General features: G+C 37.3%; 1 protein-coding gene across 3 annotated transcripts in view; it reads right to left on the bottom strand.

The window, feature by feature from the left end:
- Positions 1-26,561, bottom strand: part of ANKFN1 (ankyrin repeat and fibronectin type III domain containing 1) — a 354,346-nt gene that overhangs the window by 155,800 nt on the left and 171,985 nt on the right. For all 3 annotated transcript variants that reach the window (XM_016932606.4, XM_054671260.2, XM_063799882.1), the window contains 2 exons: positions 4,700-4,901; positions 1,620-1,830 (listed from right to left, as the gene is read on the bottom strand). In XM_016932606.4, the coding sequence (XP_016788095.2) occupies positions 1,620-1,830; positions 4,700-4,901 (413 nt within the window). The remainder of the gene's footprint in view (positions 1-1,619; positions 1,831-4,699; positions 4,902-26,561) is intronic.

Below are 26,561 nucleotides of genomic sequence, written 5' to 3'. Positions count from 1 at the left end.
TCAATTTCACAATTACCTCACCACTGTCTCTTTTCCATAGAGCACTGTGGTGATCTTCTAATGTAAATCAGAATATGTCATTTACCTTCCTAAATTGCTCCACTGCCTTCCCATCATACTCCACAATTAAAGTTGAACACTGACCATGGTCTCAGGGTCCTGCATAATCTGGTCCCTGTGACTTCTCTCTCAATCATCATTCTCCCTCTTGCTACTTTGCTTTGGACCCACTGACTTTTTTGTTCTTCCAGTATGTCAGTCTTATTCTTGCCTGCCTCAGCATCTTTCTATTTGCCATTCACTCTGCCGAGAATTTGACCCCCACATCTTCTCATAGTTCATTCCTTCATATCATCTAGAATTCAACTCAAATATCACCACATCAGAGAGGTTTTCTTGCCCAACCCTATTTATGTATTCATTTTTTAATTGACATATTGTAACTGCCCATATTTATGGGTACAACTGGATGTTTTCATATACATATATGTTGTATAATCATTAAATTAGGGTATTTAGTGTATCCATCACCTCATGCATTTATCATTTCTTTGTGGTGAGAACATTCAAAAGCCTCTCTTCTAGCTACTTTGTAATATACAATACCTAACTGTTAACCATTCCAACATCACCCTACTGTGCAGTAAACACCAGACATTCCTCCTACCTAATTGTCAAAATTAAAAATAGAACTACCATATGATGCAGCAATCCCACTACTGGGTATATATCCAAGGGAAATAAAATCAGTATGTTGAAGAAATATATGCTTCCCCATGTTTATTATGGCACTATTCACAATAGCTAAGGTGTGGAATCAACTTAAGTGTCTGTCAATAGATGAATAGATAAAGAAAATGTTGTATAAGCCAACCAAAGAAAGATAAACATGGCGTGATCTCACTTACATGTGGAATTTTTTAAAAAAGTTGATATCATAGAAGCAGAAATTACAGTGTTTACCGAAGACTGAGGGGTGGGGATTGTGAGAGATTGGTCAATGGGTATCAACCTTATTTAAAATAGTCCCTTCCCTATCAATCTATAGCCACTCATCCATTTTATTTTCTTCACAGCGTTTATCACTATTTTGAGTTTGTATTTTATCTATTTACTTGCTTATTGGAAGTATTCCCAACAAGCATGTAATTTCTATGAGAATAGGGACTTTTCTCTTGTTCACTGTTACATTCCTAGCACCTAGAACAGTGTCCCACACTCAGTGTTTATTGAATGAATGAATGAATGAATGAAGCCACCGCATTGACTGTGGATACAAAACAGAAACACGCAAATGCTCATTCTTCTATATATATCTCCTATTCTATATCCTCACTTGGAGTATCTCACATATTTTAAAGCTTGCAATAAAATTCTTAGAAGTTCTTTGGGGGTTCCTTTTTAATGCCATTCAGCATATTCTATTTAGAAAGGAACTTGATGCTTAGACCAATAAATGCTGTCACTATTTGCATGAAAGCCCATGAAAACATCCAAAGCCTATCAGAGTCTATGCTTAGTCAACCATTCCTGCTCTGAAAGTCAGCAATGGCTATTTTGGTGGCATAAGGCTGGAATCTGGCTTTAATAGTACATGTGTTTATTCTCAGGTTACTTACAGTGTGGACTTTCTCGGGCCCCTGTCCTCAGAAGAATCCTTGCAATGGGCACATTGTTGGTCATGATGGCAATATCCAGGGGTGTCAAGCCCTCGCTGTTAGGTGTGTTGAGGTCGAGTTCTTCTGGTGTGTACTGATACAGGAGGATCTGCACAGCATCCATGTCCTGCTGTTCGACTGCCTCAAACATGGCTTCATTGCCCTGGAAATTCTAGAGAGGAGCAAAAGTAGATCAGCACAATTTCTTAAACCAGTGTGTCTTTGTAGCTTAGCTCTTTTGAAGTTTAAAGACTGTTTCAGGGACTGCATGTCCACTTATAAGTGGAATAACTACAATTTATCCCAAGGTCTCCAAAGTAAACACTCTGTTAGGCTTCCCCTCCGTCATTTCTAATGGACATTGAATAAGTGCACTGAGAGAATACAGGATAGCCTGGCTGGGCTGTAGATAAGAGCAAACCTCAGCTTTTCTCAAACCAGTCTTCTGAAAAATACTCTAACAGTTCATTTGGCTGGGCATGGTGGCTCACGCCTGTAACCCCAGAATTTTGGGAGGCCGAGGTGGGCAGATCACTTGAGGCGAGGAGTTTGAAACCAGCCTAGCCAACATAGTGAAACCCCATCTCTACAAAAAATATAAAAATTAGCCGAGTGTGGTGTTGGGTGCCTGTAATCCCAGCTACTCTGGAGGCTGAGGCAGGAGGATCACCTCCTGCCCAGGGGGCAGAGGTTGCAGTCAGCCGAGATTGCGCCACTGAACTCCAGCCTGCACAACGGAGAGAGACGCTCTCAAAAAAAAAAAAAAGTAATTAAGAGATGTTCTATGAAGAAAATAGCATGTGGTCAAATCAATTTGATAAACATTAGATTAAACCAAGTGTACCCCATTACTTCCCTGTAGGCTTCCTCAGGGTCTTTAATAATTTTAACATGTATTTTATTGCATTTGCTTTGACTACTCCTGGAATAGTGTTCTACAGAACACAGTTTGAGAAATGCTGGCATAGGTAATGTTAGCACAGGTAGCAGTTATGGCTAGCTTGGAATTGAGAGTACACTTTCTCTGTTTTTCCTCAAACTCACCCCTCCCTCTCCATCCCCAGCCTCTACATTGTCATCTCATGTCTGGACCATGGCAATGACCTGTCTGCTGCTATTCTTGGTCTCCCCCAGCTCTCACTCTATACTGATACAAGAATAATCTTCCTAAAATATACATGTTACATGTTACTTCCTTATTTCCAAATATCTACTAGCTCCTGTGGGTTGACAGTTTCTGAGCCCTGAGATGAGGAGTCCAAGTGGTAGTGTTCAGGGAGGGTTTCAATGGCTGGATGGCAAATTGGTTTTGGGCCTCATGGGACCAGAGTTGAATATTTATAGAATACACTTCACTTGTAGAAAAAAATAGCTTAAGAAAATATGGTTCCTTTGAAAAGTTCTTTCCAAGGATTAATAGTAAATAAAAGAGAAGAACTCCGGAATTCTTTTAGGTACATATTTCTTAGCACATGGGAGAAGACCAACACATGTATTATTTACACATCTATCTGGTATCTTCACCAAGAGTTGCTTGGTCTTTAAAAGAGTTGAAATACCACTGGTTTTAACCTGCATAGGGGTCACCTGATTAACATGTGGAAGATCTCCAGTGACCAAATGTTCAGGTGGTCACGTTTTATTTTTAGTCTCATTAAAAATCAATTCTCCCTATCAAAGGCTGCAGGTCAGCTTTAGCTGAGTACATAACACAAAATGGAAATTTGAGGAAAATACAAAGCTATTATGCAAATGCTTGTTTTGACAATGGGGACCCAGGGAATAAAGCTATTTTGGTATGCAGTTTTCTTTGCTACAAGACAATCTGCTGAATGGTAAAGTGTTTTATCCACAATCTGCTAAACTGAAGAGCCTCTGATGCTTAGGCCTCAATTTAACCACAGCCAAGTCCTCCCAAAAGATGAGTTTGAAATGAGAAAACATATTAGAAAACAAACGAGTTCAAAGTTAAAGTGCCACCCTGTCCACAGTCGTGTATTTGTTTTTGGCTCTTAGTATTCCTAATTTCTCATGTGCCATATTTACTCTCACTCTTAAGTCATTTCCTCCTCCAAGCTTTTGTTGGCAAACTTTGGCATGCTTCTATCTGGAAAGGCTAGGACTCATTTCTGTTTTAAGAGCAAACAAATGGTGCCATTACTCCCTGCAAAAATCCCCTTGCTGAGCATGTTAACATTATGCTCTCAGCTTTTACTGAGGGCTATTCTGAGAAACTATTATATGAGAATACCTGTAACATCATGAGTTCCACTATTTACGCCATTCTCTATTACATAACTCACTATGACATCTACAAGGTCCAGAGGACTGAGCAACAGGTGAATATTCATTCCTCCTGATGGACTGAGACATTTTTAGTTATCAACAGATGGGATGCTATAACCAATTGTGTTTCTTTTTCTGCTTTGACTTTCTGGGAAGTCAGAGATGAATGTAATGATAAATTTCAGGTACAGGTACTATATTTGCCTAGAGTTTTTGATATATCTATTTTTATTCTTATACCCAATATTTTCTTTTCCTAGTTGTTTTTTTTTTTTACATTTTTCCTTTACTTTCCTTCCTTCCTCCTCTCTCTTTGTCTATCATATAATACATGTGCATTCTTTGGATTCTATTTTGAATGCCTTTGGAAAGAATGTGTGGTATACATCAGAAATAAGTAATAATATTATTATTTGAATGAACACTGGAACTCTCAGAAAGCCCATTTAACCTGAGACTTCATAGTTGTCAAGCTGCTTTTTTATTGAGGTTTATTTATTTTTTGGTGTAGTGGTGAAATAAAAATTAAGGGAGAAGAAAAAGAAACAAAAAGAAAGAGAAACAGCTCACAATCACTCAGACTTTGTCTAACAACATAAATATGTACAGTTACTACCCTACCTGAATCTATTCCAGCATTTATAAAATTGTAAGCATCAACTTCTGAAGTAAACGTGAATCATCTTAGAATATCCTTAAACCCAAACATAACTGAATAAATCAAACTGACACAAGAATAAAAACAGTTTTGTTACCACCGAGGTCTTCCTGAGACTCAGCCGATCAGTTCTTGTCCTAAAATAGGCCTCATCGAAGGAAGAGTGGCTCCCCTTCAGTTTCTCAGAGAGGTTCCTGTACAGGCGTTTGGCTGCGTTGGGAGATGAGGGAGCGCTATGTTTTTTTGACTGACAGAGATGTAAATTTTGCATTTGTTGCGTCATTTTCACACCACAATTCCTAAGAAGAGGAAAGTCCGATGTTATATCTTTTACACCACAAATTATAAGTTGACATATAATTTTATCATCTCCAGTCAGTATCTGGAATCCAAATACAATATTGTAGCTGGTAGGGACCTTAGAGATTATCGGACCCAGCTTTTTTTATGTTTTAAATGAGAAAGCTGAAACCCAGGGAAAGGAAGCAGCTTACTCATGGCCACAGAGCTAATTGGTGGCAGGAATGAAATGACAACCTCCATTTACTATATAAACATATTAATTCACATACAGACATATATATGATTGAACCTCGACTCAAGTCTTTACTTCTCTATCCCAAGTGAGGAAGTGTCTCTCTGTAACCTAGGGGGTCTGTTCAATTCCTCTTGGGTATATATAATTGGGAATTTTCTACTTATATTCACCCAGATGTTGGCTTCTGTTGGGTATATAAGAAAGTGAGGCTTTGTCTCAGATGGACAGACACAAGTTACCTTCTGCATAGCCCCAATCTCTTGAGGTAGCAGTTAACTTGCATCTGTCCTCTGTCCATCTGAGGCTTGGTGAACTATCCCAGTATGCATAAATTTGGGAAATTTGTACCCATAGGTCCATCCCTGCTCACCCCAGATACCCTGGCTGGGGTGCACCAAGGCACTCACTACTGGCATTCTTCAATTAGTACTTGACCATTGTTTCAGAAATCTCTAACGAGGTCCTCACCAATGTCACAACTGAAGTCAGTTTCCAGATCAGCCATGCCATTCAAAAGCCATCCACAATAACTGTGGGTATTGCTCTTGAAATTTTGATGCTATCAAGCCTCTGGCTGCCTGGCATGTGTATATGTATTGGATGAACAAAGGAATGAGAGAAATAACTAGCCAAGGTAATTATGTGCAAAGTGTCTCCCTGGTAGAGCCTCTGATGCACTGGGCCCAGCGTTCTCTGGAGCATGTCACTGCCTTCTCACCACTTCCCCTCAAATGTTTTAAATTTAATTTTTAAAACTGGTATATAATAAATATACACATTTTGGGGTATATGTGATAATTTAGTACATTTATATAATTTATAAAGATCAAATCAGTGTAGTTGGGATTCCCATCACGTTAAATATTTAGGAGCCTAGTATCTAGGAAGACTCATAGTAGCTAATATTTTTGTTGTTGTAGGCTTTCAATAGATAATTTAGAATAAATGAGTGCACATATAAGAGTCTATTATATTTAATATACTAGAGCACTGCCCAGAAGTTAATTTCATCCTCATGCCTTTGAACTGGGTTCCATGTCTGCTAGCACAAACTAACGTTGATTCGCTTTGACTTTAAGAAATGGAGATTCATCTTCATTATATTGTTAAATGTCCTCAGGCTTTTTTTTTTTTTTTTTTGATTTCCAGCTTTTAAGTTCATGGCTACATGTGCAGGATGTGTAGGTTTGTTACATAGGTAAATGTGTGCTATGGTGGTTTGCTGCACAGATTATCCGTTTACCTAGGTATTAAGCCCAGCATCCATTAGCTATTCTTCCTGATGCTCTCCCTCTTCCCAGCCCGCACCCACTGACAGGACCCAGTATGTGTTGTTCCTCGCCATGTGTCCATGTGTTCTCATCATCCAGCTCCTACTTATAAGTGAGAATGTGTAATATTTGATTTTCTGTTCCTGCATTAGTTTGCTGAGGCTAATGGCTTCCAGCTTCATCCATGTCCCTACAAAGAACATGATCTCATTTCTTTTTATGGCTACATAGTATTCCGTGGTGTATATATACCATATGTTCTTTATTCAGTCTATCATTGATGGGCATTTAGGTTGATTCTGTGTCTTTGCTGTTGTGAATAGTGCTGCAGTGAATATATGCATACATGTATCTTTATAATAGAATGGTTTATATTCCTTTGGGTGTATGCCCAGTATTGGGATTGTATTTCTGCCTCTAGGTATTTGAGGAATCACCATACTGTCTTCCACAATCATTGAACTAATTTACACTCCCACCAATACTGTAAAAGTGTTTTGTTTTCTCCACAATCTGGCCAGAATCTGTTGTTTTTTGACTTTTTAGTAATAGGCATTCTGACTGGTGTGAGATGGTAACTCATTGTGGATTTTATCTAATGATCAGTGATGTTGAGCTTTTTTGCATGTTTATTGGCCACATGTATATCTTTTGAGAAGTGTCTGTTCATGTCTTTTGCCCACTTTTTAATGGGGTTGTTGTTTTTTCTTATAAATTTCTTCAAGTTCCTTGTAGATGCTGGATATCAGACCTTTTCAAATGCATGGTTTGCAAATATTTTGCCCATTCTGTAGGTTGTCTGTTCCCTCTGATGCTAGTTTCTTTTGCTGAGGCACCTTTTAAGTTTTGTCTGCAACTTTCTTCAAGACAAAAAGACTTCCTAGATCCTTTTAAGGTGGTCCTACTTAGTCAATCTTAGTAATGTCCAGGAGGCCCTACCCAGTTTTAGCTAAATGGACATATTTACATTTGGAAGGATGATGCCAAGCATTGTCTGTAATGTGTATGTATGTGTATGTTTTTATAAATCTTTAATAACATTCTCAAAAGTAGAAATGGAAAGGGAGGTTATTTGGAATCTTTTTTCTTCCATCTACAAATCCTTTACCTTTGATTCAATAGCAAATAGGAGGTTTTCTCTAACTTATTTTTTTCCATTCCCATAAAAATTCCAGATTCATATGCAAGCTGGCTCACATGGGGATTGCCTTAACCTCTTTCTTTCTGCCTTCTGTCTCTAGCTTTTTCCTTCAGCATTAATGCCCCAGTTCAAGCCATCTGTTTTCTCTACATCATTATTGTTCCCAAAATAACTCTACATTCTTTTGTATCTCCCACAATGCCCAGAAGTCCAGTAAATAAATTCTTGTCTATTGATCAAATTCCAGCTACTTGCCCTCTAACTGATGACACCTACCCACATGGCCCCTTTTGTCTTTGCTCATCTCCCATCTGTTCCCTTCAGTCAACATAGGTTGACTTTCTCTGTCTCTCTGACTTCCTTCTCATCCTCCCCCAGCTGTCCCTTCCTTCCAGGCTATTCTGTAGCTGTTTCCACTCTTCTAGCTTTCATCTATCATTATGTTTTCTTTTTCTCCTCTATATTTAAAATTTTGTCAGATAAGATGGTAAGAAAGACAACTTTCTGTTATTTGTTATTACAAATATGCATGACCCGCCCAACTAATTGTGCTCTTAAATTTTTACCCTTATGGAAAGAGACAAGCATTTGAGAATCAGTGTAGCTTTAGTTTTGGAATTTGGCAGACCCAATTGGAATCTTGATATTGTTACCTATAATCTGTGTGACTTTGGGAATCTTATTTCAATTCTATGAATTCATTTCATCATTTATCAAAAGACACTTATCAAAACTCTTTTTTTCTAGAATTGTGAAGATTAATCAACAAATGAAAGGTACCTATTCTGTTTTGTGCATAGTATCCACTCAATAAATAGTAGAAATTATCACCTTAAGTCTTTTTCTCAAAATAGAGACACCAAAGTATATCATAACAATTTAAATAGTTTTATTGCTTGTCTTAAATAATGTCTTGAAACTAATTTTATGTACTCAAGTAGAGACTTCTGTGTGTTTGTTTATAGTAACATATACTAAAACAGATATAGGAAGTGGAAACTTCAAACTATTAGAGGGAAGGGTGGAATAAAGATTAATCTAAAATAATTTAAAAATAAAAAAATAAAAAAACATAATAAATAGAAAATGTAAAATGAAGTCATAAGGTTAATGTCCTAATATTGTCTTTTCATAAATGATAAAATAAACTCAGGGAATTTAAATAAGGTGCCCAAAGTCACAGAGATTGTAGGTAACAGTATCAGAATTTCATTTGGGCCTGCCAAATTCCAGAACCAAAACTATAGGTTGAATATATCTGTGTGCACAATATATTCAAAAGTTTACTTTTCCTAATAAAAGACAAAGACTCTCCAAGCAGAATTCCTAAAAAGCCATTTACAAATGGTACACCTAAAAAAAATTTCACATAAAGATTCAAAATTAAAAAAAAAAATAGTACGTCAATGGGAATGGCAGAGAAAGGACTTCCAAAAGTCCCTTTCTCCATAACAGCAAAGAGAACCATAGCAAAAATGGCTAAAATTAACTTTTTCAGGATCTGGGAAATTAACCAAAGGCTTGCAGCAATCCAGGATGTCTTTATTCAAGAAAAATGGCTAAATTTAGTAAGAACAGCAAGCTTTGTGGCATTTTAACTTGCCTTATTCCCATCTTCTCCAGCTCTGTGGCAGTCTTGGAAACCAACAGTTTACATTCATGGTAAAAGCAGTGGCCTGTCCCATCAAGTTACCATTGACTTTCTTGGCAGAATTAGAAAAAAATAATTTAAATTTCATCTAGAACCAAAAAAGAGCCCGTATAGCCAAGACAATCCTAAGTAAAAAGAACAAAGCTGGCGGCATCATGCTGTCTGACTTCAAACTATACTACAAGGCTATAGTAACCAAAACAGCATGGTACTGGTACCAAAACAGAGATATAGACCAATGGAACAGAACAGAGACCTCAGAAGTAACACCACACATTTACAACCATCTGATCTTCAACAAACCTGACAAAAACAAGCAATGGGGAAAGGATTCCCTATTTAATAAATAGTGCTGGGAAAACTGGCTAGCCATATGCAGAAAACAGAAACTGAACCCCTTCATCACATCTTATACAAAAATTAACTCAAGATGGATTAAAAACTTAAATGTGAAACCCAAAACCATAAAAACCCTAGAAGAAAACCTAGGCAATACCATTCAGGACATAGGCATGGGCAGAGACTTCATGACTAAAACATGAAAAGCAATTGCAAAAAAAGCCAAAATTGACAAATGGGAGCTAATCAAACTAAAGAGCTTCCGCACAGCAAAAGAAACTATCATCAGAGTGAAGAGGCAACCTAGAGATTGGGAGAAAACTTTTGCAATCTGCCCCTCTGACAAAGGTCTAATATCCAGAATCTACAAGGAACTTAAATAAATTTACAAGAAAAAAACAACCCCATCAAGAAGTAGGCAAAGATATGAACAGACACTTCTCAAAAGAAGACATTTATGTGGCCAAGAAACATATGAAAAAAAGATTATCATCACTGGTCATTAGAGAAATGCAAATCAAAACCACAATGACATACCATCTCATGCCATTTAGGATGACAATTATTAGAGAGTCCTGAAACAACAGATGCTGGAGAGGATATGGAGAAACAGGAATGCTTTTACACTGTTGGTGGGAGTGTAAATTAGTTCAACTGTGGTGAAAGACAGTGTGGTGATTCCTCAAGGATCTAGAACCAGAAATATCATTTGACCCAGTGATCCCATTACTGGATATATACCCAAAGGATTATAAATCATTCTACTATAAAGACACATGCACATGTATGTTTATAGTAGCACTGTTTACAATAGCAAAGACTTGGAACCAACCCAAATGCCCATCAATGATAGGCTGGATAAAGAAAATGTGGCACATATACACCATGGAATACTACGCAGCCATAAAACAGAATGAGCTCATGTCCTTTGCAGGGACATGGATGAAGCTGTAAGCCATCATTCTCAGCAAACTGTCACAGGAACATATAACCAAACACTGCATGTTCTCACTCATAAGTGGGGTTGAACAATGAGAACACATGGGCACAGGGAGAGAAGCATCACACACTGGGGTCTGTTGGTGGGTGTGGCCAAGGGGAGGGAGAGCATTAGGACAAATACCTAATACATGCGGGGCTTAAAACCTAGATGATGAGTTGATAGGTGCAGCAAACCACCAGGGCACATGTATACCTATGTAACAAACTTGCACATTCTGCACATGTATCCCAGAACACAAAGTAAAATTAAAAAACACGCAAACAAACAAACAAAAAAACAGTAGCCTGTCAGCCACTGGAAGGGGGCAGAATGGGGTTGTAGCTCCTTTAAAATGCCACTTCCAGAGAACTGTCATTATTTCATCTGTCTGGGGGTTTTCTAGAAAATCCTACTCACAAGGCTTATCTTTATTCGCTCTGACTTAGAGCTCACGAAGGGCTAATAGCCTTTTTTTCTGTTGTTTTTTTTTCTTTCCAAAAACAAAGATTAGTAATTGTTTAACAGTAGTTTAACTATGTTAGATGGAGAATTAGATGTCCACAGAGAGCTTTGAAAAGCTCTGTCATTTTCCTGAGAATCTAACAGACTACAGGGCAGGGAGCATGCTCAGAAAAGACCTGAGAAGATCCTAAAATCTCATCTCTGTCTGACTTCATGGCTCTGCAAGCAGGAAGTGAAGACTAAGGTGGTATTTTCAGCTGCCTGGCTGAGTATTGAAGGTGTGCCCCAACACACACATGCAGAGCTCTTCAGCAAAAACTAGGATGCTTATCAGTTCTAGGCATTTAAGGAAATCTCTGTTCAATCATTAACTCACCCCTAAGTTAACCAAGTAGCAACTTCAGTGGCCACATATAACAAAAAAATATAGATTTTACAAATTTAATTCTGAAAAATCATTAAACAACAATGAACACTGGGGAGAAGGGGTAATATAGTTTCCAGAGTTGCTACATCATTAATAAAATGCTTAGTTTTCAAGAAAACTATGTATGAGGCATGCACAGAAACAGAAACTATGTCCCATACAAGGAAATAAAGCAGTCAATAGAAATGATTCCTGCAGAAGCCCAAATATTTGGCTTACTACACAAAGACTTTTATATTAGCTATTTTAAATATGTTCAAAGAGCTAAACCATACCCAAAGAAATAAAGAAAATTCTGAGAATGATGTCTTGCCAAATAGAAAATATAATAAAGAGATAGAAATTATGAAGCAAATCAAGAACTAAATAGAAATTCTAAAATTTAAAAGTACATTAACAAATGAAAAATATACTCAACAGCAGATTTGAGCAGGCAGAGGAAAGAATCAGCAAACATAAAGATAGATCAATCAAGATTATCCAGTATGAGGAGTGAAAAAATATGAAGAAAAGTGAAGAGTGCAGAGATCCTTGGAACACTGTCAAGTATACCAATATACAAATAATAGGAGTCCCAGGAGAAGAAGAGAGGTATAGAAAGGCTATTTGAAGAAATAATGGCCAAAATATGCCCCTATTTAACTATGCATCAACAGGCTCAATGAACATTAAGTAGAATAAACTCAAAGAGAGCCACATCTAGATACATCAAAATCAAACCATTAGAAGCCAAAGACATAGAGAGAAAGTTAAAGATAGCAAGAGAGAAAAGACTCATCACATTACAAGGATCCTCAAAAAGATTAACAGCTAATTTTCACCAAAAATCACAGGGGCCAAAAGGAAGTGGTAAAACATAATCAAAGTGATGAACAAAAAAGACTGTCAAGAATTTCTCTACCCAACAAAACTACACTTCAAAAATAAAGAGGAAATTAAGATACTGCCAGATAAACAAAAACTTTGATATTATACCTACTGTACAATAAACACAAACACGACTCCTTCAGGTTGAAATGAAAGGACACTAGATAGTAATGCAAATCCACATGAAGAAAGATAAATAATTAAGCAATGACACATATAGACTCAAAATAAAGGGATGAGGAAAAGCTACCAAACAAATGGAAAACAGAAAAAAGCAGAATTTGCAATCCTAGTATCTGGCAAAACAGACTTTAAACCAACAAAGAACAACAACAAAAACCAAGAAAGACATTACATAATGGTAAAGGGTTCAATTCAGCAAGAAGGTCTAACTATCTTAAATATCTTAATATATATGCAACCAACACAGGAGCACTCAGATTCATAAAGCAAGTTCTTAGAGACCTTCAAAGAGACTTAGACTCCCACACAATAACAGTGGGAGACTCTAACACCCCACTGACAGTATAAGACAGATCACCAAGACAGAAAATTAACAAAGATGACCTGAACTCAACACTGAAACAAATGGACCTGATAGATATCTATAGAACTCTCCACCCCAGAACAACAGAATATACACTTTTCTAATCACCACATGGTACTTACTCTAAAATTGATCACATAATTGGAAGTAAAACACTCCTTAGTAAATGCAGAACTGAAATCATATCAAACAATCTCTTGGACCACGTTACAATCAAATTAGAACTCAGGACTAAGAGATTCACTCAAAACCATACAATTACATGGAAATTGAATAATATGCTCCTGAATGGCATTTGGGTAAATAATTAAATTAAGGCAGAAATCAAGAAGTTCTTTGAAACTAATGAGAACAAAAATACAATGTACCAGAATCTCTGGGACACAGCTAAGGCAGTGTTAAGAGGGAAATTTACAGCACTAAGTGCCCCCATTAAGAAGTTAGATCTCAAGTTAACAACCTAACATCACAACAAAAAAAACTAGAGAACCAAGAGCAAACAAATCCCAAAGCTAGCAGAAGACAAGAAACAACCAAAATCAGAGCTGAACTTAAGGAGGTAGAGACATGAAAAACCATTCAAAAGATCAATTAATCAAGGAGCTTTTTCTTTGGAAAAAAAAAAAAAAGATAAACCATTAGCTAGAATAATAAAGAAGAAAAGAGAGAATATTCAAATAAACACATCAGAAATTATAAGGGGGATATTACCACTGACTCCACAGAAATACAAACAACTATCAGAGAATATGATAAACACCTCTATGCACATAAACCAGAAAATCTAGAAGAAATGGATAAATTCCTGGTCACATACACCCTCCCAACACTGAACCAAGAAGAAACTGAATCCCTGAAGAGGCCAATAATGAGTTCTGAAATTGATGCAGTAATAAATAGCCTACCAAGCAAAAAAAGCCCAGGGCCAGATGGAGTCACAGCTGAATTCTACCAGATGTACAAAGAAAAGCTGGTATCGTTCCTACTGAAACGATTCCAAAAAATTGCAAAGGAGGGACTTTTCCCTAACTGATTCTATGAGGCCAGCATCACCCTGATACCAAAACCTGGCAGAGCTGTAATAAAAAAGAAAACTTTAGGCCAATGTCCTGGAAGAACATTGACGCAAAAATCCTCAACAAAATACTGGCAAACTAAATCCAGCAGCACATCAAAAAGTATATCCACCATGATGAAATAGGCTTCATCCTTGGGATGCAAAGTTGGTTCAACATATGCAAATCAATAAATGTGATTCATCACATAAACAGAACTAAAGAAAAAAAGCCACATGATTATCTCAATAGATGAAAAAAAGGCTTTTGATAAAATTCAACATCTCTTCATGTTAACAACTCTCAATAAACTAGGTACTGAAGGAACATACCTCAAAATAATAAGAGACATGTATGACAAACCCACAGCCAACATCATACTGAATGGGCAAAAGCTGGAAGCATTCCCCTTGAAAACCGGCATAAAACAAGGATGCCCTCTCCCACTACTCCTATTCAACATAGCACTGGAAGTTCTGGACAAGGCAATCAGGCAACAGAAAGAAAGAAAGGGCATTCAAATAGGAAGAGAGGAAGTCAAAACTATCCCTGTTTGCAGATGATATGATCTTATATCTAGAAAATCCCACAGTCTCAGCCCCAAATCTTCTTAAACTGATAAACAACTTTAGCAAAGTCTCAGGACACAAAATCAATGTGCCAAAACTACTAGCATTCCTATATACCAACAACAGTCAAGCCAACAGTCAAAACAGGAATCTACTCCCATTCACAACTGTCACAAAAAGAATAAAATACCTAGGAATTCTGCTAACTAGGGGGGTGAAAGATCTCTACAAGGAGAACTAAAACCACTGCTCAAATAAATCAGAGATGACACAAACAAATGGAAAAACATTCCATGCTCATGGATAGGAAGAATCAATATCATGAAAATGGCCATACTGCCCAAAGCAATTTATAGATTTAATGCTACTCCTATTAAACTACCATTCACATTCTTCACAGAACTAGCAAAAACTATTTTAAAATTCATATAAAACCAAAAAAAGAGCCCGAATAGTCAAGACAATCCTAAGCAAAAAGAACAAAGCTGGAGGCAGCACGCTACCCAACTTTGAACTATAACACAGGGGTACAGTAACCAAAACAGCATGGTACTGGCACAAGAACAGAGACATAGACCAATGGAAAAGAATAGCAAACCCAGAAATAAGACTGTACACCTACAACTATCTGATCTTCGACAAAGTTGATAAAGACAATAGGGAAAGGATCCCCTATTCAATAAATGGTGCTGGGATAACTGGCTAGGCATAAGCAGAAGACTGAAACTGGAACCCTTCCTTACATCATATATAAAAATTAACTCAAGATAGATTAAAGACTTAAATGTAAATCCCAAAACTATTTAAAAAAACCCTGGAAGACAACCTAGGCTGTGTCATTCAGGACATAGGCATGGGCAAAGATTTCATGATGAAGATGCCAAAAGCATTTGCAACAAAAGCAAAAACTGACAAGTGGGATCTAATTAAACTAAAGAGCTTCTGCACAGCAAAAGAAACTATCAACACAGTAAACAGACAACTTACAGAAAAAGAGAAATTTTTTGCAAACTATACATCTGACGAGGTCTAATACCCAGCATCTACAAGGAACTTAAACAAATTCACAAGAAACAAACAACCCCATCAAAAAGTGGGCAAAGGACATGAACAGACACTTTTTCTTCAAAAGAAGACATACATGCAGCCAACAATCATATGAAAAAAGCTCATCATTACTAATCATTAGAGAAATACAAATCAAAACCACAATGAGATACCATCACACACTAGTCAGAATGGCTACTATTAAAAAGTCAAAACATAACAGTTGCTGGCAAGTTTGTGGAGGAAAAGGAACACTTATACACTGTTGGTGGGAGTGTAAATTAGTCCAGCCATTGTGGAAAACAGTGTGGTGATTCCTCAAAGACCTAAAGACAGAAATACCATTTGACTCAGCAATCCCAATACTGTGTATATACCCAAAGGAATATAAACCATTGTATTATAAAGACATACATGCATATGTTCATTGAAGGACTATTCACAGTAGCAAAGACATGGAATCAACCTAAATGTCCATCAATGATAGACTGAATAAGGAATATGTGGTACACATATAACATGGAATACTATGCAGCTATAAAAAGAACAAGATTATGACCTTTGCAGGGACATGGGTGGAGCTGGAGGCCATTATCCTTAGCAAACTAACACAGGAATAGAAAACCAAATATTGCAGGTTGTCACTTATAAGTGAGAGCTAAATGATAACACATGGACACATAGAGGGGAACAAGAGATACTGGGGCCTTTCAGAGGGTGAAGGATAGGAAGAGGGAGAGGATCAGGAAAAACAACTAATGGGTACTAGGCTTAACACCTGGGTGATGAAATAATCTGTACAACAAAACCCCATGACACAAGTTTACCTATATAACAAACCTGCACTGGTACCCCGAACTTAAACCAAAGTTAAAAAAGAGAAAGCATCGAGAAGGAAATTATACAGACAAATATAAAATACAGTATAAATATAAAGAGAGCATAAACTTATCTTTTATTTTTGTATTTTTTCTCCTTTCTGATTTAAATGACAATGAAATGGAAATGAAATAAAGAAAACAATTTAATTTACAATAGCATCAAAAGATTAAAATACTTAGAAATAAATTTAACAAAAGAAGTAAAAAAACTAATTTTCAGAAAATACAAAACACCATTGAAATAAATTAAGAAAAATATAAACAAATAGAAAGACGTTCCTTGTTCATGGATTAGAAGCCTTGATATTGCCCACCCAATGGGAGGCACTGGCTGGAAATTGGAGAGTAAGGTAGTGATATTTACCCCTCTTCATCTGGGGGGTATCCCTTTCAATACAACTTATTTCCTCTGCATTACAGAAATTGCTCCTCCTTTTGTCCCTTCAGGCTTTACCATTCCTTACTGGTTTTCACTAACTTGCCCATTCTTTTGTAAGTGTTCTTATTAGTAACCTCCCCTCTGTTCTTCTGTTTGAATGCACTATATGATTCTTGCTGGGATCTTGAATAATACATCATGTAATCTCTATAGCATCCATAAGAGTATCTTGAAATGGATAGCAACGGTACTCTTTGCAACTTTAAACTGAACTGGAAAAAAAAAAAACTCAAGTGTTAAATAAATATACGGCAGGTAAAATAAATATAGAGTCCTTTAAAAAGACTGGACAAGGAAACTGTATCTGTTGTGTTAAATCTGGGATATCACTCTTAAGAGAGCGTTCCTTATTAGCCATTTTCACTGAAAAACCCACAGGTTGAAGTCTATCGTTACATTTTATTCCATTCTTTTTTTTAAAATTATACTTTAACTTCTAGGGTACATGTGCACAATGTACAGGTTTGTTACATAGGTATACATGTGCCATGTTGGTTTGCTGCACCCATTAACTCATCATTTACATTAGGTACTTCTCCTAGTGCTATCCCTCCCCCAGCTCCCCACCCCACTACAGGCCCTGGTGTGTGATGTTCCCCGCCCTGTGTCCAAGTGTTCTCATTGTTCAATTCCCACCTATGAGTGAGAACATGCGCTGTTTGGTTTTCTGTCCTTGTGATAGTTTGCTGAGAATGATGGTTTCCAGCTTCATCCATGTCTCTGCAAAGGACATGAACTCATACTTTTTTATGGCTGCATAGTGTTCCATGTGTATATGTGCCACATTTTCTTAATCCAGTCTATCATTGATGGACATTTGGGTTGGTTCCAAGTCTTTGCTATTGTGAATAGTGCCGCAATAAGCATACGTGTGCACGTGCCTTTATATAGCATGATTTATAATTCTTTGGGCTATACCCAGTAATGGAATCGCTGGGTCAAATGGTATTTCTAGTTCTAGATCCTTGAGGAATCCCCACACTGTCTTCCACAATGGTTGAACTAGTTTACACTCCCACCAATGGTGTAAAAGTGTTCCTATTTCTCCACATCCTCTCCAGCATCTGTTGTTTCCTGATTTTTTAATGATCGCCATTCTAACTGGTGTGAGATGGTATCTCATTGTGGTTTTAATTTGCATTTCTCTGATGACCAGTGATGATGAGCATCTTTTCATGTGTCTGTTGGCTGCATAAATGTCTTCTTTTGAGAAGTGTCTGTCCATATCCTTTGCCCACTTTTTGATGGGGTTGTTTTTTTCTTGTAAATTTGTTTCAGTTCTTTGGATATTAGCCCTTTGTCAGATGAGTAGATTGCAAAAATTGTCTCCCATTCTGTAAGTTGCCTGTTGACTCTGACGGTAGTTTCTTTTGCCGTGCAGAAGCCCTTTAGTTTAATTAGATCCCATTTGTCAATTTTGGCTTTTGTTGCCATTGCTTTTGGTGTTTTAGTCATGAAGTCCTTGCCTGAGCACCCAGATTCATAAAACAAGTCCTTAGAGACCTACAAAGAGACTTAGACTCCCACACAATAATCATGGGAGACTTTAATACCCCATTGTCAATATTAGACAGATCGATGAGACAGAAGGTTAACAAGGATATCCAGGACTTGAACTCAGCTCTGCAAGAAGTGGACCTAACAGACATCTACAGAACTCTCAACCCCAAATCAACAGAATATACATTCTTCTCAGCACCACATCGCACTTATTCCAAAATTGACCACATAGTTGGAAGTAGAGCACTCCTCAGCAAATGTAAAAGAACAGAAATCACAACAAACTGTCTCTCAGACCACAGTGCAATCAAATTAGAACTCAGGATTAAGAAACTTTCCCAAAACTGCACAACTACATGGGAACAAAACAACCTGCTCCTGAATGACTACTGGGTAAATAACGAAAGGAAGGCAGAAATAAAGATGTTCTTTGAAACCAATGAAACAAAGACACAACATACCAGAATCTCTGGGACACATTTAAAGCAGTGTGTAGAGGGAAATTTATAGCACTAAATGCCCACAAGAGAAAGCAGGAGAGATCTAAAATCGACACCCTAACATCACAATTAAAAGAACTAGAGAAGCAAGAGCAAACAAATTCAAAAGCTAACAGAAGGCAATAAATAACTAAGATCAGAGCAGAACTGAAGGAGATAGAGACACAAAAAACCCTTCAAAAAAATCAATGAATCCAGGAACTGGTACAAAATTGATAGACCTCTAGCAAGACTAATAAAGAGGAAAAGAGAGAAGAATCAAATAGATGCAATAAAAAATGATAAAGGGGATATCACCACCGATCCCACAGAAATACAAACTACCATCAGAGAATACTATAAACGCTTCTACACAAATAAACTAGAAAATCTAGAAGAAATGGATAAATTCCTGGCCGCATACACCCTCCCAAGACTAAACCAGGAAGAAGTTGAATCTCTGAATAGACCAATAACAGACTCTGAAATTGAGGCAATAATCAATAGCCTACCAACCAAAAAGAGTCCAGGACCAGATGGATTCCCAGCCGAATTCTACCAGAGGTACAAAGAGGAGCTGGTACCATTCCTTCTGAAACTATTCCAATCAATAGAAAAAGAGGGAATCCTCCTTAACTCATTTTATGATGAAGCCAGTATCATCCTGATACCAAAGCCTGGCAGAGACACAACAAAAAAAGAGAATTTTAGACCAATATCCCTGATGAACATCAATGCGAAAATCCTCAATAAAATACTGGCAAACCGAATCCAGCAGCTCATCAAAAAGCTTATCCATCAGGATCAAGTTGGCTTCATCCCTGGGATGCAAGGCTGGTCCAACATACAAAAATCAATAAACGTAATCCATTACATAAACAGAACCAACGACAAAAACCACATGATTATCTCAAAGATGCAGAAAAGGCCTTTGACAAAATTCAACAGCATTTCATGCTAAAAACTCTCAATAAACTAGGTATTGGTGGAACATATCTCAAAATAATAAGAGCTATTTATGACAAACCCACAGCCAATATCATACTGAATGGGCAGAAACTGGAAGCACTCCCTTTGAAAACTGGCACAAGACAGGGATGCCCTCTCTCACCACTCCTATTCAACATAGAGTTGGAAGTTCTGGCCAGGGCAATCAGGCAAGAGAAAGAAATAAAGGGTATTCAATTAGGAAAAGAGGAAGTCAAATTGTCCCTGTTTGCAGACGACATGATTGTATATTTAGAAAACCCCATCATCTCAGCCCAAAATCTCCTTAAGCTGATAAGCAACTTCAGCAAAGTCTCGGGATACAAAATCAATGTGCAAAAATCACAAGCATTCCTATACACCAATAACAAACAGAGAGCCAAATCATGAGTGAACTCCCATTCTCAATTGCTACAAAGAGAATAAAATATGTAGGAATCCAACTTACAAGGGAAGTGAAGGGCCTCTTCAAGGAGAACTACAAATCACTGCTCAACGAAATAAAGGAGGACAGAAACAAATGGAAGAAGAGTCCATGCTCATGGTTAGGAAGAATCAATATCGTGAAAATGGCCATACTGCCCAAGGTAATTTATAGATTCAATGCCATCCCCACCAAGCTACCAATGACTTTCTTCACAGAATTGGAAAAAACTACTTTAAAGTTCATATGGAACCAAAAAAGAGCCTGCCCTGCCAAGACGATTCTAAGCAAAAAGAACAAAGCTGGAGGCATCATGCTACCTGACTTCAAACTATACTACAAGGCTACAGTAACCAAAACAGCATGGTACAAAACAGTGAAATAGACCAAAGGAACAGAACAGAGACCTCAGAAATAACACCACACATGTACGACCATCTGATTTTTGACAAACCTGACAAAAACAAGCAATGGGGAAACGATTCCCTATTTAATAAATGGTGCTGGAAAAACTGGCTAGCCATATGTAGAAAGCTGAAACTGGATCCCTTCCTTACACCTTCCACAAAAATTAATTCAAGATGGATTAAAGACTTAAATGTTAGACCTAAAACCATAAAAACCCTAGAAGAAAGCCCAGGCAATACCATTCAGGATATTTTATTCCATTCTTTATGGTGGTTTTAAGCACAGTATTAAAAGTATGGCTCTGATATAAGACTGATTGAACTTTATTTATGTTTTGACTTTTTAACTTATTAACTGTATGACCTTGAGCAACTTATTTAGCTTCCCTGAACCTCAATTTCCTCATAATTAACATTATTCCTCATGTTAATAGTAATAGTCATGTATTGTCCAAAAAGGGATATCAGAATTTTAAATGAGCAAATACGTATACATTGTTTAGCAGAGTGCTTGAAAAAATAGGTGTTCAATAAATATTAGTTATTATCCTTTAACAGGTCTTTTGAGGTATAATTAACATAAAATAAACTGCATGTTTTAAAAAGTACAATTTGATTAGCTTTGACATAAGTGTTCACTCATGAAACCATTTGTCACAATCAAGATAATGAACATATACATTATCCTTAAAAGTTTCTTTGCGTCTTTTTGTAATCTTTTCCCCCCTCCCCTGATTAAAATCCCTTCACTGCCCCCACAGTTTCTAGGGAAGTATCAACATTCTTTCTGATACTATAGATCATGTTTCATTTTCTTGAATATACACATGGAATATTCAGTATGCACACTTTTAAAATCCACCTTCTTTAAATCAGCGTAAACATTTTGAGATCCATCTATACTCTTCGTGTCAATAGTCCTTCAGTTTTTATTGCTGAGAAGTATTCCATTGTATGGATATGCCACTATTCATTTATTCAATTGTTAGATGTTATTTTAATTTAATAATACTTAATATTTAATAATGAAATTAAATCCCATGGGGTTTGCTTTAAGCAACAAGATGTATCATTTTCTTCCTTAATAAAGATGTAGGGGACCCGAGTTCCAAAGAGAGGGAAACACACGGTTGGTCAAAGGTGGGCTGGTCTCTACAACTTGGCTATAGGACCAGGCTTTAGGAGATATTAGCTAGGAGACCACCTTTTATGGGAATGTTAATTTCTAGTTTTACATTTTCTTTTTCTGTATGCTAATACTTTATCCTAAAATCTTTAATAAATGTCACGTTAAATGTTACAGCCTACCAGACCTTTAAGGAATGATACCAATTCGACATACAACTCTTCCAAAACTTTGGCTTCATTTTCAAGGCTAGTACTGCCTTGATACTAAAACCAGGAAAAAGGCAAGACATGAAAAAAAAAGGTATGGACCAATGTCTATCGTGAACATGGAGGCAAAAAATTTCAACAAAACGTTAGCAAATTAAATCCAGCAATGTATATTATAAAAAGGATAATGCATCACGACTAGGCAGGGTTCATTCCAAGAAGGCAAGATTAGTATAACATTTATCTACCCATTAATGTCAATGTAATTTAATATATTAAAAGAGAGGACAAGGAGGAAAAACTATATGATTATCTCTATGGATTCATAAAAAGCAATTGGATTTAATAATATACAACATTTATTCATGGTAAAAAAATCTTTCAGGAATGTAAGGGAACCTCTTCAACCTGATTAAAAGAATATTTTAAAACCTATAACCAATATCATACTTAATGAGTAAAGACTAAGTTCTTCTATCTAAGATCAGAAACAAGGCAAAAATGTCTACTCCTACTTTTTCTATTGTACTGGGCATCCTAGCCAGTGAAGTAGGGCAAGAAAAATAAGTCGAAGACCTATATATTGGAAAGAAAGAAATGAGATAGTCTTCATTTGCAGATAACATGAAAGTTTACATAGAATAATCTAATAAATCTATAAAAATCTACTTATGAAAAGCCTGGATGCTGAACATGACATGATATTAAATAATGAAATTAAAGAAGATATATATATATATATATATATATATATATATATATATATATACACACACACCTTGTTCATGGATTGGAAGAATAGGTATTGTTAAAGTGTCAGTTCTTCCAAACTGACCTATACATTCAATGCAATCTCAATCAAAATCCTAGCAGGCTTTTTATTTTAGTAGAAATTGACAAGCAGATTCTAAAATTTTTACAGAAATGGAAAGGATCTAAAATAGCCAAAACAATTTTGAAAAAGAAGAACAAAGTTGGAAGACTTACACTATGTGATTTCAAAACTCCCTATGAAGCTACAGTAATTAAGACATACAGGATTAGATTAAGGCTAGCCATATAGATAAAGACAATTTCATAAAGATAGAAATATAGATGAATGACACAATATAGAGAGCCAGGAAACAACCTGTACGTATATGATCAATTCACCTCTGAAAAAGGTGTCAAGGTAATTCAATAGGAAAAAAGATAATCTTTTCAACAAATTGTACTAGAACAATGGTATATCCATACTGAAAAATGTAAAAACCCTCAATCCCTATTTCACATCATATACAAAAATTAACCTGAAATAGATCATCCTAGACCTAAATGTAAAAGCTAAAACTATAAAATGTTTAGAACAAAACATAGGAAAAAAATAGTACATTGGCCTGGAGAATGCAGGTCCAAAATGGGAAGAGTAGCCTGTGCAGAGTGGAGCCTCCTCATGTTGGCTTCACAAGCACCTGTTCCCTGGGCTTTGCTGCTTACATAAGCAGAGAGCCTCGATTGCCGCCATCATCCTGTCTCCTAACACTACCAGCTGTCTCAGGGAGAGGGCGTGTTTTGATATGGTCTCCATCATGCCTGTTGTGACAGTAGCTGCAGCAGCCCTGACCCAACAAGACCCATGGAGGCCTTCGCTTCGCTTGTGGCTACCCTAAGAGACTGAGTAACACCACCGAAAATGGAGAACATTGGACCAGTGAGACACAGGAGACTTTCAGTAGCCAGTAGATAATTTCTTCTCTATTGCTTGCTGTAGACTGTTCTGAGGGCTACCTGGAAGCCAACATATATAAAAGAACAACAAGATGTGTTTTCTTGTGAAGCAAGTGCTATTTCAGTTACAGCCACCTTTGTTTTCCTTTCTTCCTTGACTCACTTCCCTTTTTTCTTCACTCTTGATGCCCTGAGGTTGTATCTCCCAATACCCAATAGATAATTTGCAATTGGCTTTACCTTAAGTTTTGTTTTTACATGCTAAAACAAGATATAATAATAATTATCTGAGGAAATAGCTGCTTTGACCATATTCTCATTTTACTGAGGCCCAGAGAGGTTAGCTAACCTGTCCAAGATGTTACAGCCAGTAAATGGAGCAGCAGGATTTGAACTCTGGCTCCAAAGTCCATACTTACAACAACTCTGCTATTATTATTTCTAAGGGACCTTGATCTGGCTGCCTGTCAGCTTCATCTCCCTAGATCTTGATTCTGAAGTCAAGACTTCCTGTCATGTTGTGAGTTCTGGCACCTCCAGAGTTCATGTTTCAGTGGAGCTTGGTTGTGGGACTTTCTCAGCATATTTATACTGTGACAAAAGGTCTGAGCCAGTCTGGATGAGAAGCAGTTGTAAGACATAGCATATTCAAAATAGGAGTTCTAACCATGCTTGACAGGTGGGTAGACAGATATAGTCAGTGAGAGGGACATTTCTGACTGGGATTGAAATATTTTTTTCAGAGGGTAGTTCAGGTATGGGTATAATCCATGTATAGAACTTATGGCAACTTTCAGTTGCTCAAATTGCTCCTGTTCCCATGCATATGGAATTAGCAGCTGCAAATGTACTATGATTTGAGAAGCTCTAGAAGCAATTGGCTTCTAAAAGCAAAAGATTGCTTTTCTAGCTGTGATGTGAACTAGGGGACCTTAAGGCTTCAACCTGCCTGTCACTAGGCAGAAAAGAAAGTTAGACTCTTTCCATTCCCCACCTGCTGTTAACATAACAGGTGTGTCTTTGAGTGCTAAAGGGTGGCCAATCCTATTACAATGATGACACAGAGTGGAAGCCACCTTTCTAGTTCCTGTGCACTTTAATGTATATATATTAAGTGATAAGTTTTGAAAAGTCAGCAGTAACTCCTTGGCAAGAGGAACACTATTTTTGAAGTATGAAAGCATACGTTTATGAAGAAGAGGATAGAAAGATGATTAGTATTGATTCTACAGTTCAACAAATACTTATGGATGATCTGCTTTGTAACCTATGTATCCTGTGATAGACCCAAGGGATTAAAAAGTAAGTAAGATAGTATCCCACATAGGGTAACCAACTGTCTTAGTTTGTTCAGGACTGAGAGAGGGTTTCCAGGATGCAGTACTTTCAGAGCTAAAACTGGGAAAGTACTAGGCAAATTGAAATGAGCTGGTTACCCTACCTGTTCCAAAGGAGCTCATACGCTAGAAAGGAAGTCAGTTATGCAAATGCATAGCTATGAAATAGTGTGGTATGCGAAATTATGGACTAATAATACTAGCTTATATTTCTTGATATGGCTTGGCTGTGTCTCCACCCAAATCTCACCCTGAATTGTAATAATCCCCACATGTCAAGGGCAGGGCAAGGTGGAGATAATTGAATCATGGGGGCGGTTTCCCCCATACCGTTCTCATGGTAGTGAATAAGTCTCATGAGTTCTGATGATTTTTTAAATGGGAGTTCCCCTGCACAAGTGCTCTTGCCTGCCGCCATGTAAGATATGCCTTTGCTTCTCCTTTGCCTTCTGCCATGATTGTGAGCCCTCCACAGCCATGTGGAACTGTGATTCCATTAAACCTCTTTACTTCATATATTACCCAGTCTTTCCTTTATACATTTCATTTAGTAGCAGTGTGAGAACAGACTAATACACTTCTATAACACTTTCTATGAGCCAGGTGCTATTTAGAATAATACCTGTCTTAGTCCCTTCAGGCTGCTGTAACCAAATACCATAAACTGGGTGGCTTGTAAACAGTAAACTTTTATTTCTTACAGTTCTGGAGACTGGAAAGTCCAAGATCAAGGCAACCAGTAGATTTGGTGCCTGGTGAGGGCTGACTTTCTGCTTCAAACACAGAACCCTCTTGCTATATCTTCACATGGCGGAAGGAACTAGTTAGCTCTCTGGGGTTGGGCACTAACTTCAATGATGAAGGCAGGGTTCTTATGACCTAATATCTTCTTGAAGGCCTCAGTTCCTAATACCACCACCTTGGGGGTTAAGATTTCAACATTTGGCTTTCAGAGAAACACAAGCATTCAGTGTGTTGCAGTGTTTTTACATGTATCAACTTATTGAATCCCATAATAGCCATGTGAAGGAATGACTATTATTATCTCCATTTTACACAGATAGAAATTGAGGCACTGTTAAAGAGTAGTAAATCTGGGATTCAAACCTAGGTAGTATGATTCTAGATTTGAGATCTTAACCTCTAAACACTTTTCTCAAAAAACCTAAAACATAGAAGTAGCACAGAGGGGTGAGTGATGAACTTTCTGTGTGACAGGATGTGGTCATTGGATAAGAGGTTGTGGGAAAATGGGCTAGAGAAAGTGATGCCTGAGAAGGATTTTGAATGATGAATGAGGAATTAACTAGCAGGAAGGGGAAAAGGGGCATTCTAGGTATAATAGTTCAGCTTAGGATATAGAGATGGGAAACATCATGGTGTCACTGGTAAGTCAGTACCAGTGAGGGCCCCCATGAAGTTTTTCTGGGCTTTGACACTCACAGTGGTACATTTCATCAACCACACCAGGACCTTTGGAAAGAAGCCTGAAGAGGTAGCAGGGCCAGACCACCAAAGAACTTGCATGCCATGATAAGAATCATAGACTTTAACCTGTACCCAACAG

This window comes from Pan troglodytes, chromosome 19, assembly GCF_028858775.2.
Source record: "Pan troglodytes isolate AG18354 chromosome 19, NHGRI_mPanTro3-v2.0_pri, whole genome shotgun sequence".
Lineage (NCBI taxonomy): Eukaryota > Metazoa > Chordata > Mammalia > Primates > Hominidae > Pan > Pan troglodytes.
The sequence above is the reverse complement of the archived record's forward strand: the minus strand, read 5'-3'. Positions and strand labels throughout refer to the sequence as shown.